Source organism: Arvicanthis niloticus, chromosome X (assembly GCF_011762505.2).
Source record: "Arvicanthis niloticus isolate mArvNil1 chromosome X, mArvNil1.pat.X, whole genome shotgun sequence".
NCBI classification, from domain to species: Eukaryota; Metazoa; Chordata; class Mammalia; order Rodentia; family Muridae; genus Arvicanthis; species Arvicanthis niloticus.
This window is the reverse complement of record NC_047679.1, coordinates 97,512,741-97,528,231: the sequence shown is the minus strand read 5'-3', so window position 1 is coordinate 97,528,231 and position 15,491 is coordinate 97,512,741. Positions and strand designations below refer to the sequence as shown.

At 43.2% G+C, this 15,491-nt stretch overlaps 1 protein-coding gene across 3 annotated transcripts in view; it reads right to left on the bottom strand.

Annotated features, from left to right (window-relative positions):
- Dock11 (dedicator of cytokinesis 11) overlaps positions 1 to 14,973 on the bottom strand; it is a 179,296-nt gene extending 164,323 nt beyond the window's left edge. For 2 of the 3 annotated variants that reach the window (XM_076918872.1, XM_076918873.1), the window contains exon 1: positions 14,675 to 14,973. In XM_076918872.1, coding sequence (XP_076774987.1) covers positions 14,675 to 14,776 — 102 coding nt within the window. In that variant the 5' untranslated portion in view covers positions 14,777 to 14,973. The remainder of the gene's footprint in view (positions 1 to 14,674) is intronic. The other variant, XM_034485270.2, reaches the window with a different exon arrangement.
- Between the last annotated feature and the right edge of the window lie 518 nt (positions 14,974 to 15,491).

Here is a 15,491-nt window from a genome sequence, read left to right as displayed (position 1 = left end):
GGAGAAAATAATTATGAAGAATTTAAAAAAAACAAGCTAATGAAAATCACAGATGACAAACCTGCATTGCTTTCTTAAAGCTAAAATTCTCAAAAGGAACTGTGCTTCTTCACTACAACACTGGGATCTGGCCTACTGTTTGCTAGTGTACCAGAATCTGTTCCTCTTCTATTTCATTATAAAGTCAGGAACCCATCCAATCGCAGGAGCCCACCAACTTATGAACCTTCAGCCACTCTTCATGAAGTCTACATACAAAAAAGGTTTCCTGAACATGGCTTCAGCTCAGACCCTAAATATTTACTTTACTTTACTCATTACAGGAAACTGCAGATGTGAATAAATTAAGGTTTTTTTTGAGATGAGAAGACCACACTGCATTATGCAGGTGGGACCAAAGACATCACAAAAGCTCTGATATGTGGCTGAGAATGTAGCACAGTGATGGAGCAGTTTTCCAGCACGTGCAGGGCCATGATTTCAATCACCAATTCCACAAAAACAAAACAAGGGGTCTTATAATTGAGAGAGGGAAGAAGGCAGGCTAATCAAAGGCAGAGAAGAGGATATGAGACCAGAAGCAGAGTCAGTATGCTATGATGTGGAACATGACCAGGCACTGCTGGGTTAAAGCTGGAAACAGAGGTGTCAAAGAATGCAAGAACCCTCTGGAAACTAGAGAAAATGGCAACAAACAGGATTCTCCTCCAGAGCTCCTGAAGGGAGTAGAGATTTGTCAAACCTTGGTTTCATCCCAGTGAAACCTGTGTCATACTTACAACCTCTAGAACCAAAAAATTCTTTGTTCTTTCTGGGACTAGCTAGGCAATCGATCCAGGGGAAAAACAGATACTACTGTTCTGTTAAAGCAGCAGTTCTTAACCCATAGTTGGTGACACCCTGGGGGTGGCATCTCAGATATCCTACAAAGAAGATTGTTCACATTACAATTCATAAAAGCAGCAAAATCACAATTATGAAATAGCAATAAAAATAATCATATGGTTCGAGGTCAGCACAACATGAGAAACTGTATTAAAGGGTCACACCATTAGGATGGTTGAGAACCATTGTGCTACGGAGTGCAGCAATAAAAAGACTCCTAATGACGTTCTGCTATACTCATAGATCAGTGCCCTGCTCACCCACCATCAGACATGCTTCTCCCTGTAGTAGATGGGAATAAATTTAGAGACTTACAGCCAGATAGTGTACAAAGAGTGAAAGACCTGGGACACTCATTCCTAAATGGGATTTCTCCAACAAATCCCTCCCCTCAGGCTCAGCCTCCTCAGAGGAGATGAAAGACACCAAAGAATCAAGGCCTTCTAAACACATGACTGACAAACATATGAACTCACAGAGGCAGTGGTAGCATGCACAGGTCCGTCACAGGTATAAACCAGATGGGAAGCCAGCACTGAGACAGGAAGTCGATGGACACAAGCCAGCATCCCCAATCCAGAAGTTATCTCTAATTGACAATGACTTGCAAAGGAAAAATTCATTTCCTCCTAACAGGGAGTATATAATCTTACATTTATAGGCAGGTCCTATGCCAAGCAGTAGATGCCCAATACAAAATGAACTCAAGAATATTTTTGGAGGATTTTTTTTTTTTGTCTCCTAATGCTTAATCTGGGTACTGTTTGTTTAACCCTTTGCTTATTGTTTTTTTGTTGTTGTTTTTATAGAATTTCTAAGTATGTGAATGAATGTGTCTCTGCATCTTTATGTTTCATGAGTGCTTTATTCTGTAGCTATTTTTTCTACTAGTTATATTGTCTTATTATTCTGGTTTGCTTGCTTTTATTTTAAGGTTTATTATTATTATCATTATTATTATTTTACACCTGTTTGTTTTCTGATGAGCAACAGAAAAAAGAAAGGATGTGGATTTGGGTAGGTAGGAAAGTGGGAAGGATTTAGGATTTGAGGGAGGGAAACCACAATCAGAATATATTGCATGACAAAAATCTACTTTCAATAAAATAAGTAAATAAAACATCTGTGTCCTTTAAAGACACTAAGTTTGTGACATTGTGCTAAGTCAGGAGTGGGAAACTGATGCACGACATGTTTCACTGGTCCAACTCTCTGTGTGGCTCACCTGCTAGACCTTCTTACCTGGGTACTCAGCCTCCTGTGAGTTTGCTAAGCAGCCCCCCCCCCCTCAGTACACTATTCATCTATATAGAGCTTAAGCTGAGAAGCTGTAGAGTTATAGTAAAGGCACAGCATCCCTGCTCAGGAGACAGTATGACGAGAAATCACTTTTAGAGAAGCTGGTACCCTGCCAGGAAACCAAGTAGGGGCTCATATATGGATAGGTAAGAGATCAGGTTAAGGACATAAGAGCCAGAAATGTAATACATGTTAGATTACCTGCTGAAAGTATGGGAGTCTGTTGGTTCCATCTAGCAACACATGTATACACACACACACACACACACACACACACACACACACACACATTTTTGGATTGTTTTTCAGACAAGGTCACATTGTGCAGTCCTGCCTGACCTGGAACTCACTATGCAGACAAGGCTGGCCTTGAACTCAGAGATCTATCTATCTCTGCCTCATGAGTCATGAGCACTGGTATTAAAGGCATGTGCCATCATACCAGGCAAATATAAATATAAATGTATGTAATATAACATAATAATTTATATTAAAATATAAATATATAATATATAATATTTATATATGTTAAGTTTTAGGTCAGCCTGAGGCCCTGTCTCAATGTAAGTGAATGACTGAATAAATAAATATAAGCAAGTAAATAAATATAACATACAGGGTACAACCAACAGTTTATACAGCTGAAAACCAAGGATCTGGACACTGAATGTGAGAAACTCTTGATGCTTTCAATACTGGAGCAGGACTGCATTCCAAGTAGAGACAGTGAGGAGGATGGGAGGCAAGCTTTCCTAGTGAGTTGTTAGAGAACTGAAGCAAGAAGCCTTATGGAATTCTTTTCGGCATTACTTGGGCACTCCTAGTGAGAATTCTGACATACTATTTGGTAGGGACCGATAGACACCAATTTCCTCTGTGTGCAGTCAGGTCAGTCATTATTATTATTATTATTATTATTATTATTATTATTATTATTATTGGTTTTTTCGAGACAGGGTTTCTCTATGTAGTCCTGGCTATCCTGGAACTCACTCTGTAGACCAGGCTGGCCTCGAACTCAGAAATCTGCCTGCCTCTGCCTCCCAAGTGTTGGGATTAAAGGCATGTGCCACCAGCGCCCAGCTCAGGTCAGTCATCAGAAGTGAAGAAACAAGTCACCCTGGGGCAAGTTTGAAAGGAGAGCATTCTTTGCGTCCAGAGCAATAGCATGTCATAAACACTCTGCTGGACACAAATGAGAGCCACAGGCCCCTGTGAGATATTAAATAATGATTCCGTTCAGTTTATGCAACAGTTGATGCCAAGACTCCTTGGACATCAGCCATTTCTTGGTGGTAAGGTAGACACCTTGGATGGTGGCATGCATTCCTTCCTTCATGAAGGTCTCTACAAAGCCATATGGTGCACTGAAGCACTCGGAACTTGTTAGCCTGTGAAAATAAACTGGTCACGCCAACAGCACTGTTTCATGTATTCGTGAGTACTGTGACAGTAGGCCCTGTAAGGCATAAAGCTGGCCAATTCTCAAGTGAGAAAACTAAACTACTATTATAAAAGGCATGGAAAGAAATATAAGTGGTGTTATTTTTGGAGAGAACTAACCAATTTGGAAAAGAAAAAAAAATTCTAAAAGAAGTTCCAGGAAAATGATCCTAGGTACCTCTGCAGAGATAAAAGTTCTGAAGTGTTCTTTTTCTTGCATATTTATTCAAATAGTAAAGGAAGGAAGAACAGCTGACAGCAACCAATTCTTAAATAAATAATAAAATAATAATCTTGTCTGTAACTTCTACTTTCCCACTAAAGAAACCAAGCTTGTTTAGAAATAAACATGGCTTCCTATAAGCCATAACCAAGCCACACAGGAAGTTCCTTCCCCTGATTCCTTGTGGAACCTGGGAGGCACACCACAGTTGTTTTTTCACATGGCTACTCTGAAAGAGAAGAGACAGCTGGAGTTCATTACCGGTCCTATCATTTGAAAGTGATGGATGACCTATGGACTGCCTCACTAGAACCCACACCTCCTGTTTCTCCATTTATAACGTAGGAGTGATAGCAATGTAGTACATGTTTAACACTGACCCACAGCCATATGATATCATAGACATAACAGCCCTTTTAATTTAATTAATAACTTAATTCAATTCAATTTAATTTTAATAAGTCTCCTTAAAATTCAGGCTATAACAGGAGTGAGGAGATGGTTCCGCACTGAAGAGAACTGGCTGCTCCTCTAGAGGACCTGGGTTCTATCGCCCAGCACCTAGCAGCTTACTTCAGTTCTAGGAGATACATATATGAATGCAAGTGAAAGGTCCATACACATAAAATAAAATAAATCCTAAAAACAAAAATCAGGGTTATGGAAATATAAGGCCTTGGCATCATCTGAAAAATATTCCACACAAATAAACTAGCTGGCCTTCCATCACAATACACCAAAAACTTCAAATGAAGATCTTCTGTCTCAAGGGCTTTAAAGCACACAGGCAAAGTATCTCCAGTTGTATCTCATTTGGTAAAATGCCTCTGTCACTAGAGAAGGCACCATGGTGGGGAAACTGAAAAACTGAACATCTTCTAATGCTTTATGGCACCATGAAATATATGCAGTCCAACACAAGCTGTCAAGAAAGCAGGAAGAGCCTTCCTGTGGATGATAAACTCCGTAGGCAATAAAAATAAAGTGGCAAAGAATCACAGGAAATCATTAAGAGCAAAATTTAGGTGTGATTGTGCAAGGTTTTGCATGAACAATAGAGAAACCACGTGTAGCTGGAATGACTGCTGTGTTTCCCGACAGACTTGACTGGGGAGCTGGATACGCCACCCTTAACAGAATCTAGCTTGTTATTACAAAACCTGAATGGCAGAATACAAAAGAACACTGGGACTATGGGTGTAGCTCAGTAGTAGCATGCATGGTCAGCATCTGTGAAGCCTTGGGGTTTTATCCCGCGCGCGCGCGCGCGTGTGTGTGTGTGTGTGTGTGTGTGTGTGCGCACTCGTGCGTGTAGAAGCAACAAGGCATGGTTTATGAGTGTGTGTGTGTGTTTCCATGTGCTTGAGAGCACAGGTATATACAGGAAGGTATGCATGCTCATGTGTGCTTGTGTATATGGAGCCCAGTGAACAAGTGTGTGGTTTCTCAGGTACATTTTCAGTTTCACATTCTCCTCCTCTTCCTCTTCCTCCTCCTCCTCCTCCTCCTCCTCCTCCTCCTCCTCCTCCTCCTCCTCCTTCTCTCTCTCTCTCTCTCTCTCTCTCTCTCTCTCTCCTCTCACCCCAATTATCTCTCACTAGCATAGAGCTTACAGAGTAGGCTAGACTGGCTGAGCCTTGAGCACAGGGATCCACTGGTCTCTACCTCCTCAGAACTAGGGATTACAAAGGTGTACCACCACACCTGGCGTTTCTCTCATGGGTTTTGGAGCTCAAGGCCATGTCTTCATCTAAGCATTTTACCGAACAAGCTGTGTCTCCTAGCACAACATTCATGTGGATCATATGTTGTAATATGTTCTTCATGCATTGGCCTGGTGTCATCCTACTGGCAAGCAGTTGGGTGATGTGCTTCCAGAGCTCAGGGTCTCCTTACCCACTGCTCTAACAAGCATGAGCTTAGAGGCAGCTTGGTGAGACTGTCCCTTTGCCCCACTCCAGTTTCTGCTCAGGAAACCTCCAGGGTGGGGCTGTGCAAAGAATCAAAAAGGCATCTGGCTCCAGGCTGATACAAATGGCAGACCAATGTTAGCCTGGAATTCTTCCGCCTTCCTGGAAAAATGTATAGGAAATCAGGAGATCTAAATCCCAAGAAGAAACATATTCTAAAAGTACCCTTATGGTTTGTAAATCATAAAACAAAACAGAACAAAGTAAAAACCATAAGAAAGGAGGAACTGCTTGAGCTCCTTCTCCCTCCTGTGGTTTCCGGTTTCAGTGGTAAATAAAATTTAGAGAATAAAACTACAGTTTTCAACACATCTTGTTAATGGTTCTGTACCTCAGGAGAAAAACATCAAGCGGGTGAATTAATCCTCTGTACTAAGTCGTAACATTAAATGGAGTCAGTAGGTTATGCATCTCTCTCTCTCTCTCTCTCTCTCTCTCTCTCTCTCTCTCTCTCTCTCTCTCTCTGTGTGTGTGTGTGTGTGTGTGTGTAATAATTAAAGAAGAGGTCAAGAATTTTGGAGATGGGAGGACTCAGAAAGTGAGAGGAGGTAAGAGTTATGGCAATGCACTGCCAAAGTATGAAGTTCTCATAACATTTAAAAACTAAATATTTTTAAAGCAATGGTAGAACTAGCAAGATGGCTCACCAGGTTAAGACAAACCACCAGTCTCCTGACCTGAGTTCAGTCCCAGACACCCACATGGTGAAAGGAGACCTCTGACCTTCACAAGCACATTGTGCCATTCTTTTGTGTGTGCACGAGTGCCCCCCCCACACCCCACACACTAATAAAAATTTTAATATAGTAAATTAATTAATTAACTAAAAGCCAGGACTGTGGAATTTTGGAAGGTAACAACCACTGATTAGAGTCCACAGAGGTCAAGAAAGGGAATGACAATGTAAGCTACACACATATACTACAAATTTCTCAGCATTATGTGTCACTGCTAACTCTCACCTTTCCTATAGAACATGGGGGAGGGGAACTCCATAGGAAAGTCATACAGATTAACCATATTCATTAGTGAAGGCCTATTCAGCCTTGTTAAGAAGACCAGAAGAGACTAAAGTCTAAACAAATGTAAAGCAAAACAAAACAAACAAAAAAATACAGAAAGTGTCAGGGATTTGGGACAAGGGTAACAGAATTAAACCAATTGAAGATAGAAGACAAAATTATAGCCTCATATCTGTTTTTCATCTTCTCTACATCAGTTATTACTGTGCATCCCATCTTCACGTCTGGATCAGGAGTCCCTTAAGGGTAAAAACTATTTACATTATTCTCTCTGGTCACCCAGAGGAATCTGGCTAGCTTCTCATTCCCAAGAGCTACTAAAGCAAGATCTCCCCACCCCCACCCATTAGTATGGATGTGTGTGTATCTATATGTGTGATAACTTCTACTATCATTCTAATGGGAAGTCTAGGGCTAGCCTCCAGATTACTCTTCCCTACCCTGGCTCCTACTTCCTAATCTCTCCCAAAAGGTGCAAGCCTCCTCTATCAGCTAATCACTCCTACAATCTTATCTCTGTCAGTTCAGTTCAGCCCTGGCCTTCTCCTGGTTCTTCCTCCCTTTCCTGATTCCACTTAGAACACTTTCCTCTCTGCCCTCAAGAACTTCAGGCTTCTACCAAAATCCAACACTACATGCCCGGCCTCCCTTCAGAAGGTTCTCACTGAAACATGGCCTGACCGTCACAGTTCTTACAAATAGAGCATGCTCATTTTCTCCTCCCTTTTCTATCACTTTCCTCCTATTTGCCTAAGCTGTAAAAACTCCAAAGTAGCTTGACTCCACCCCTCTCTTCCTCCCTGTTTTCTCTCTTTCCCTTGCTCCCAATCCCCCTTCAACATTCATCACATGCTATAGATTTAATCACAAAACTGGCTCTTATCTCCATTCTCACTGCTTCAGTTAAGGCCTGTAACATATCATTCTTTTTTTTTTAATTTTATATTTTATTTACATTTAAGATGCCATCCCCTTTCCACATTTCCCCTCCCTAGGTAACATATCATTCTAATGGACTATATATTTTCACTAGATCCCTGCCTCCAGGCTCTTCTCCCAAATACTTAAAAATATCTCACAGCTATGCACAAAATGCAAACGGTACACCTACTGCATTCCAGGCACCCTATGACCTGCTCATACCTCGAAGGATTAGGGAACATTTTGTGGTGGATACCAAGGTGTTTTGTTTTGTTATTGTTGTTCAACATTCTCTTTATTGATTTTTCAATTTTTCTTTTTTTAGTTTTTTGTGTTTTGACCATATCCACTGCTCACCCAACTCTTCACAGATCCACACTCCCTGCCCTGCTCACTCAACTTTGTGTCTTTTGCATTTTAAACCTACTAAGACCAATTTGTGTTGCCCAAATGTTCTTGAATATGTGGTCTTCGACTACAACATGGTCAATGTAGGACCAGAAAAACTGTCTCTCCCTGAACCTTCATTTTAAGACTGTACAAACCACCTTTCCATCAGTCTTCATACATTACTTCTCACGAAGGCACTACTTATGTCTGTCCCCATTCCACAGACAAGGTTACCTGCCTTCATTCACAATGTGAGTAGCAGCAGAAGTCAGACTTCAGACCAGTGCTCACTCCAGCCCCAGGCCTTCGCCTCTTCTGTTCAGTAGGAAACTGAACACTTGGAACCAAGTCAAACACAATGATCATGGTGTGAAGAATCTTAAAACCAAGTCGTGTGCAAAATGAAAGAAAGAAACAAAGGGCCTCTGACCTTGTGAAGAGTGAAATTTTAAATAGCCTGGTGGTTATCTCCACATGGCTCAAGGGTTGTCATATAAAAGAAGAAGCAAACATTCCATGTGGTTCCAAACAGGAGGGTTTGTTGCAGATCAGGGCAGAGCTCAGCAGAGTAAATTTCAACTCAAGTTTCCCAACCCAGCCTCCTAACATGAAGAGGGCTTTAAGGAGAATCTAAACAATTTTTTTTTTTCATTTTTTTTTTATCTAGGGGACAATCTCACTGGGAGTTTATGAGTGGCCCAGATCAGCCTGGGGTTGACTTTAAAGAACAAGGATGTGTGGCCCCACCCTTGATTTAGCCAAAGAGAATTGTGAAGGGTTGAGAATCCAAAACAAGGAAACAAGTCTTCCTTAAAAGAAGAAATACGGATGGGCCATCAACATAGGAAACACTATTCAATTTCAACCGTCATCAAAGAAATACAAATCATAACATCAATGTACTACTCTCTATAACTTACCAGATTAATATATGCTGTTATGTTCTATTGGTGGAGTACATTGAAGCAACTTTCTGCAGAACAATTTAACAGTATTCTGGTTTGGTTTGCTTTGGTTTGGCTTGTTTTTTTTTTTTTTTTTTTTACCGGGAATTGTTTGTGGTGCTGAAGAATGAAGCTCAAGGCCTGGCACACTGAGTTACATCTCCACCCTTAAGAGAAAATTTCAATCTTAAAAATGCATATAGGTTTTGAATGAGGAATTCCATAGCCAGAAATTTAATCTATGGGCAAAATCTAGCAAATCTGAAAATACCCTCTCAAAGCTGTTTGACTCAGTGCTAACAGAACTGCAATGATGGAATGGGGTATTTTAGAAGCTGAACTATGGCAAGGGCAATTTAGGAAGTGATTTTAATTCATTTAAATTTAAAGTGTCAGGCACAGTAGGAATGCCTGAAATCACAGGAGGCTGAAGCACAAGGATTACAAATTCAAAGCCAGCCTTGCCTACACAGAAAGCCACTATCTCAAAATTCAAAATAAAGTAAAAATCTAGATATCTGTGACACTAGACAACTCTATGTTTACAGCAGCATGAAACCAGAAACTACCGGGCCAGGGAGACAGCTCAGTAGGTAAAAGGGCTAGCAAAGCAAGTCTGATGACCTGAGTTTAATCCCTGGAACACACATAAAAAGCCAGGTGCAGGGGCCTGTCATTCCAGGCCCCCTCCCAGTGAGAGATGTGAGGCTGAGACAAGAGAATTGCCTAGAAGCTCCTGGGCCAGCTAGCCTGGAGTATACAGCTCACAAAAACCAAGTGAGGCCCCACCTTAACAAAGCAGAAGAGAGCCAACTCTTGAAAACTGCCCTCTAACCTCCACACAGGCACTGAGATAAAAATGCCTATATGCACATAAGGGCATGTGCACATGGAAAAACATGCATGCACACAATTTTTTTTTTAAATCTAAAATCTGAAGAATCGAACAATGAAGGATGGTTTATCTATATATAAAAAACTCCTAATAAGATTGTTGACAATTTTATTAAATATGCTTATGTAAAAGTAGGTTGGCTAATATGAGCAAATATAAATAAGATATAGATAAGAGAAAAGTTACTTAAAGGTTGGCTAGATTGCTTTGCATAACCACAAAATAAAAACATTTAAATACTCATATATAAAAGTCAAAACACATATATTAGAATATTGAGTTCCTTCTGACCAATGTCATAGTGATACTTTTAATCTTTTTCTCTTCTAAGTTTTCTTTAATGAATAAGTATTTTTAAGTGTCAAAGCAGTACATGTTTAAAGAAAGATCACTGGTAATCAGGATAGGGAAAAGTCTCAATCTGGAGAATGGATTTTACACATTAAACTTAGAAAACAAATTCTAGGACTGGGGAGATAACGAGGTATATAAGAGTGCTTGCTGTTCAAGTTTACATCCCCAGCATCTCCTTAAAAAGCCAGGTGTAGCCAAAGAATGGCTAGTTCCGGTCATCCAGAGACCTTCATTCAAGGAAATTAGTTGTCAAGTGACAGAACAGGGCACCAATGTTCTCTGATTTCTGCATGGGTGCACACAGATGAGGATATCTACATACACACGTGCGTACATACACACACACACACACAAAGAAAGGGTAAAGATTCTATTTGCTGCATCAGTGAAGGCTCAGTGAGATGGTCTTTAGTTCTTCTAACAAACTGAATTGATCCTTTGGACAAACTTTAGAGGAGTGGGTCACTCCGAACCCTTCTAACAAGAGGAGCTACCAAAAGGAATAATAAGGAACTCTTAGGTTCAGGTGCCAAGGCTGTTGCAAACTTTTCTCACTCTTAGCTCAGTAAGAGCTGAACTAAATCTTTGAACTAGAAAGGCACGCTCAAGAAGCCAAAATGGAAGCCAGGTATGTAAACCCCTAGCATTCAGGAGGCTGAGTTAGGAACAACATGAGTTAAGTAAGTAAACAAGCACAGCCAAGTTGGGCTAAGAGTGTGGCTAAGTAGTAGATTAGCACCTAGCACACTCCAGTGCGAGGAGTTCTGTCCCCGATATCAGAGAGGGGAAAGCCCAAGTTGAAACTGAGTTTATTCCACAGTGGAAGCGTCACCTCCTTCCAAATGAAGCTGTAAGATTTTGTCCTATATTAAGTACTTTTCACAAACCCCCTGAGAAGAGAGAACAGAGGAGCTGCTGAGTTTTTCAGTTCTTGCCTAAAGGCAAGCAAGACAACTATTCAGCTCAAAGGCAGTTGTGAGTGGCAGGTGGAGGAAGTGAACAGCTGCCTACCCTTGTCAGCCTTTCTCAATTCTAGAGAGCTAGCTACTCTTCATTTGAAATCCCTTGACTCCAGCCAAAGGACCTGTCCAAATTACCTTGCCTCAAGGAGCTACAACTGTTAATATCTAACAACTTTTGGGTGATCATAAGTAGCAAGCACTACTTAAACTCCTACTAGGAGATGCAGGAGGTTTCTCAAATATTTTTGGTTCCCACCAGGCACAAGGAACTATAACCTGAAATATAACAAAAACACAAAACTCTGCACTTTAAAAACACATATATGTCAACATTTTCCATTAGCCTTAGTGCTCACTGGTGGGTTATCTTGCCGTTCCCCAAGGCTCTCTTGAGATATCCTAGTCAATGGGGATTTGATAATTATCCCTTCCCCTGGTTTGAAACTGATCTTCATAAAAATGCTGAACTTACTAGAACATGCAGCGTGAAATAGCCTCTTTTTCTCTGCCTGTTTCCTTACATAGTAGATTCATGAAAATACTAATAATGACATGCTATATATAGTCAGGGCCCAAGCCTTCTGAATATTTTTGAACAGTGAGCAAAACTGAATGATGTTATAGACATGCCAACAAGGATGTAACTGTAAAAAGAAAAGAAAAAAAAAAAAACTAAACAGGAAATAGTGTATATTTGTTCAGCTTGGTAGGGTTTCCAAGTTCTGTCAAGAATTAAGTGGGAAGAAAAGTGTGGCCTGCTGTGCTAATGACTCCAACTGATGCTGAAACTCTAATACTATCTTGGGTTTATGGAAGCAAGTGTAAATCCCACCTCAGCTGTCCCTCAATAAACACTTGGGGCTTACATCAGAACTGAACCAGAAGTCGACAGCAGCTGCAGCATGGTTGTTTTGCTCTCCAGTCACCCCTGGCTTTCCTAACTCTAGTTAACAGGTCTATGAAGTAAAAAAAAAAAAAAAAAAAAAAAAAAAAAAAAAAAAAAAAAAAAAAAAAAAAAAAACCAAACAAACAAAAAACAAAAACAAAAAAACAAAAAACAAAAAACAACGAAAACAAAAAACAACCAAACAACAGCAAGAAACAGGAAGGAAAGTAATAGTGAGAGTGAATGTACTGTTTAAGCTATTTATTTCTTAATTGACAAACAGCATTATTGAAGACTCTTAAAATTGATTAGTCTCTCTCTCTCTCTCTCTCTCTCTCTCTCTCTCTCTCTCTCTCTCTCTCACACACACACACACACACACACACACACACACACCCCATAGATTGGAACTAAATAAATGAATTAAAGGCTCCAAAGCACCTAACACCATGCCTTGTACAGAGTAAGGGCTCAAGGGATGGATTTAGATCACTAGAAACTACTCAACCTCCCAAGTCTTAATACACATCACATAGCACAGAAATGAATAGATTTCACTTCTCTACATTCCCTTGTATAAAAGCTAAAAATTGATCCCTTTTTACTGTTGCAGGAGGCAGGTCAAATGCTGGTCAAATCCCAGCAGAGGTTGCCTGTGCCCCATTCATTCTCTTGATACCATCTGTCCATCTTCCTTCTCTCTTCACTTGCTGTGGTAGGTGGCCAGGCACTCCTTCTCAGGGAAGGTTTTCTTTCTTTATGATTTTAGAAAAGCCATCCTTGTGCTAGGCTGTCTGGATCACTTGCTAATAACCACTGAAGATGACAGACAGCCCAGTATCAATGCCTTGCACACAGCTTGTGGTCCTCTCTTAAATGGCCCTAGTGACAAGCGAGGTTCTGATCTGACCTCAACAGGTTCTGGCTCCAAATTCAGAGCGAAATGTACAATAAGCTAAATCCATTAAAACAACATTAAAGGTCTGGGTTTAGCTTCACCAAGCAGCAGGATTAAACTTCAAGGGTCCAGCTATGATAAAGACATTTCTTTAAAGTCACTTGGCCCTGCACAGTTGCAGCTATTAGAAATCCGATTTTTATCTCAAAGGTACATATTTTACCTTTGATCCTCTTCCAGAACTCCCACTAATGTCAACTTTCCCCACTGTTAGGATCAGGCCCCTTGTTTCGCTTTAATGTTGGTTTTATTGCCGATTCTACAAGATCAACATAAAAATTACAAGGAAAAGCTGCGAGGTTCCCTTCCCAGGATAAGTTGTGCTAACAAAAAGCCCTCTCTTAAATGGTGAGATTTAAACACAGCAAATAACACAAAATACTATAGGAGTGGAAAGAGACAAAAGCCAGCAAATCTCCTGCAAAACAAAGTAACAAAAAGCACGCTAATGAATAAGTCCTGCTGCTTATTTATTATTCAAGGTTTGGTCCCTAGTCCAAAATATTGGCAACGGGGGTCTTTAAAAGAGAAGGAACAAGTGCCCCTTATCATCCAAGGCTTCCCTCCAGATGTAGATATTCTGAACAGGGCTGAAGAGGGTGCGCTGGTGTGAGGGAGTGGGGTGGTTTGGGGGGGTGTCAGAACGCTCTCCAATCCCCATCCCCCAGCTCTACCCGCCGCCAAGACATCCCCAATTTCTGCCATAAGCGTCTGGTTCTAGGGTCTTCATCCTTAGACAGCAACATCCAACCTTCCCCCCATCCTCTTGCCTCCAAGCGCTCCCAAGTCTTAAAAGCCATCCTCTCCCAGAGGCGACAGACTCAAAACCCACTCAGGCGCAGAACCCCGTTGTTTCCAATCCTCTCCCTCTGCCTTAGTTGGCAGTACCCCTCAACACCCATCACCACCCTCCCTCTCCCCAGTAGCAGGAGGAAGTCGATGTGCTTCCTCTGTCCACATCGCCCGCCAGAGCTTGGGCGCCCTGGGCTTTTGGGTGGGGTTTTTTGTGTGTGTGTGTGTAAGTGAGTGCGTGTGTGCGCGTGTACTCGATGTGTATCCGCGCTCAAGTATGCCTGCGCCCATCGCATCCTTCCGCCTAGGCTGCCCCCGGTGCCCTCCTAAAGGGATTCGGATCTCCTCGTGTCCTTATCTCCAGCTCTTTGTGCGGGGGTCCAGGGGAGCGGGAGGTGCGATCTGAAGCTTTCAGCCGCCCCCGCCGGGGTGGGGACCCATGCTCCGTCCGCAGTTCTGTGAAACCCATTTTGCCCTTCGGCTTCCAGCCCAGCGCACGCTGGTGGAGCAGCCAGAGCGCTGTCCCGTGGCGCCTGAGACTTCCACCCCCGGGCAGCCGGTGGCCAGAGCTAAAACTTAACTGGAACAGAGGAGAAAGAGAGCTCCTAGCGCACCGACCGCCGCTGCGCCCATCCTGTCCGCGGTCCCCAGCGCGCGCGCGGGAAGCCACCGCGCCGCTCCCGGTGTGAGCAAACGCCTCCCCGGGACTCCCCGCCGCTCGACCACTCACCAGCACCACGGAGCCACGCACGGCCTCCGACACGCTCTGGCGGAGCTCGGCTGCTGTGCCAGGCTTGCTCAGCCGCTTGGTGAATTTGCGCACTTCGGCCATGGCAGCGGCGGCGGGCAGGTCTCGGCGGGCGCGCTCAGTGCCCCGGGCCCGGGCGGCCGCTGCTGCTGCCTGTGTTTACACGCCGACCGGCCGGCCACATCTCAGCTCGCCGCCCCGCGCCCAGCTCCCTCGGCTCCTCCTCCCTCGCGCCGCTCCTCCCTCTTTCCCTCCTTTTCGCTCTAGCTTTTGCAAGCTCTGGGTCCTGCCGGGCGGCGGCGGCTGCTCCCTCTCACCAAGGGCCCCGACCCGAGTGGCCAACAGCCTAAGAGGGAGGGTGTGTCTCCTGGAGGGGGAGGGAGTGCTGGAGGTGGGGGCGAGGGTCACGCGGGAAGAGGGGGAAGTGGCAAGCACCCGGGCTCCGCCCGCAGCTGATGTTGCTGGTGCAGCCGCATCCGGGAGGCGAGATGAGGCTGCTTCTTTTTCCGAGTATATGGCGCGGGAGGGGGTCAGAGGTGGCTGATGAAATGTCTCCAAGACTAGGGTGTGTTGGGGCCTCAAGGGTCCTCTGCTTCCCTTAAGACTTCAGGACCAGTGAGGGGGTGGGAGAAATCTCACTTGCCCCCAACCTGCAGGCCCCTGGGTCCCAGGCGGCTAGAGGCTGGGAAACAACATGGAGCAGCATGCCTCCTATTGTGTACTCAGCCTGCTTGGGTCTGCCCTATGTCCAAGGAAGGAAGAGCGGGTTTGCTGTAGGAAAGACTTGCCTGGGTCCTGT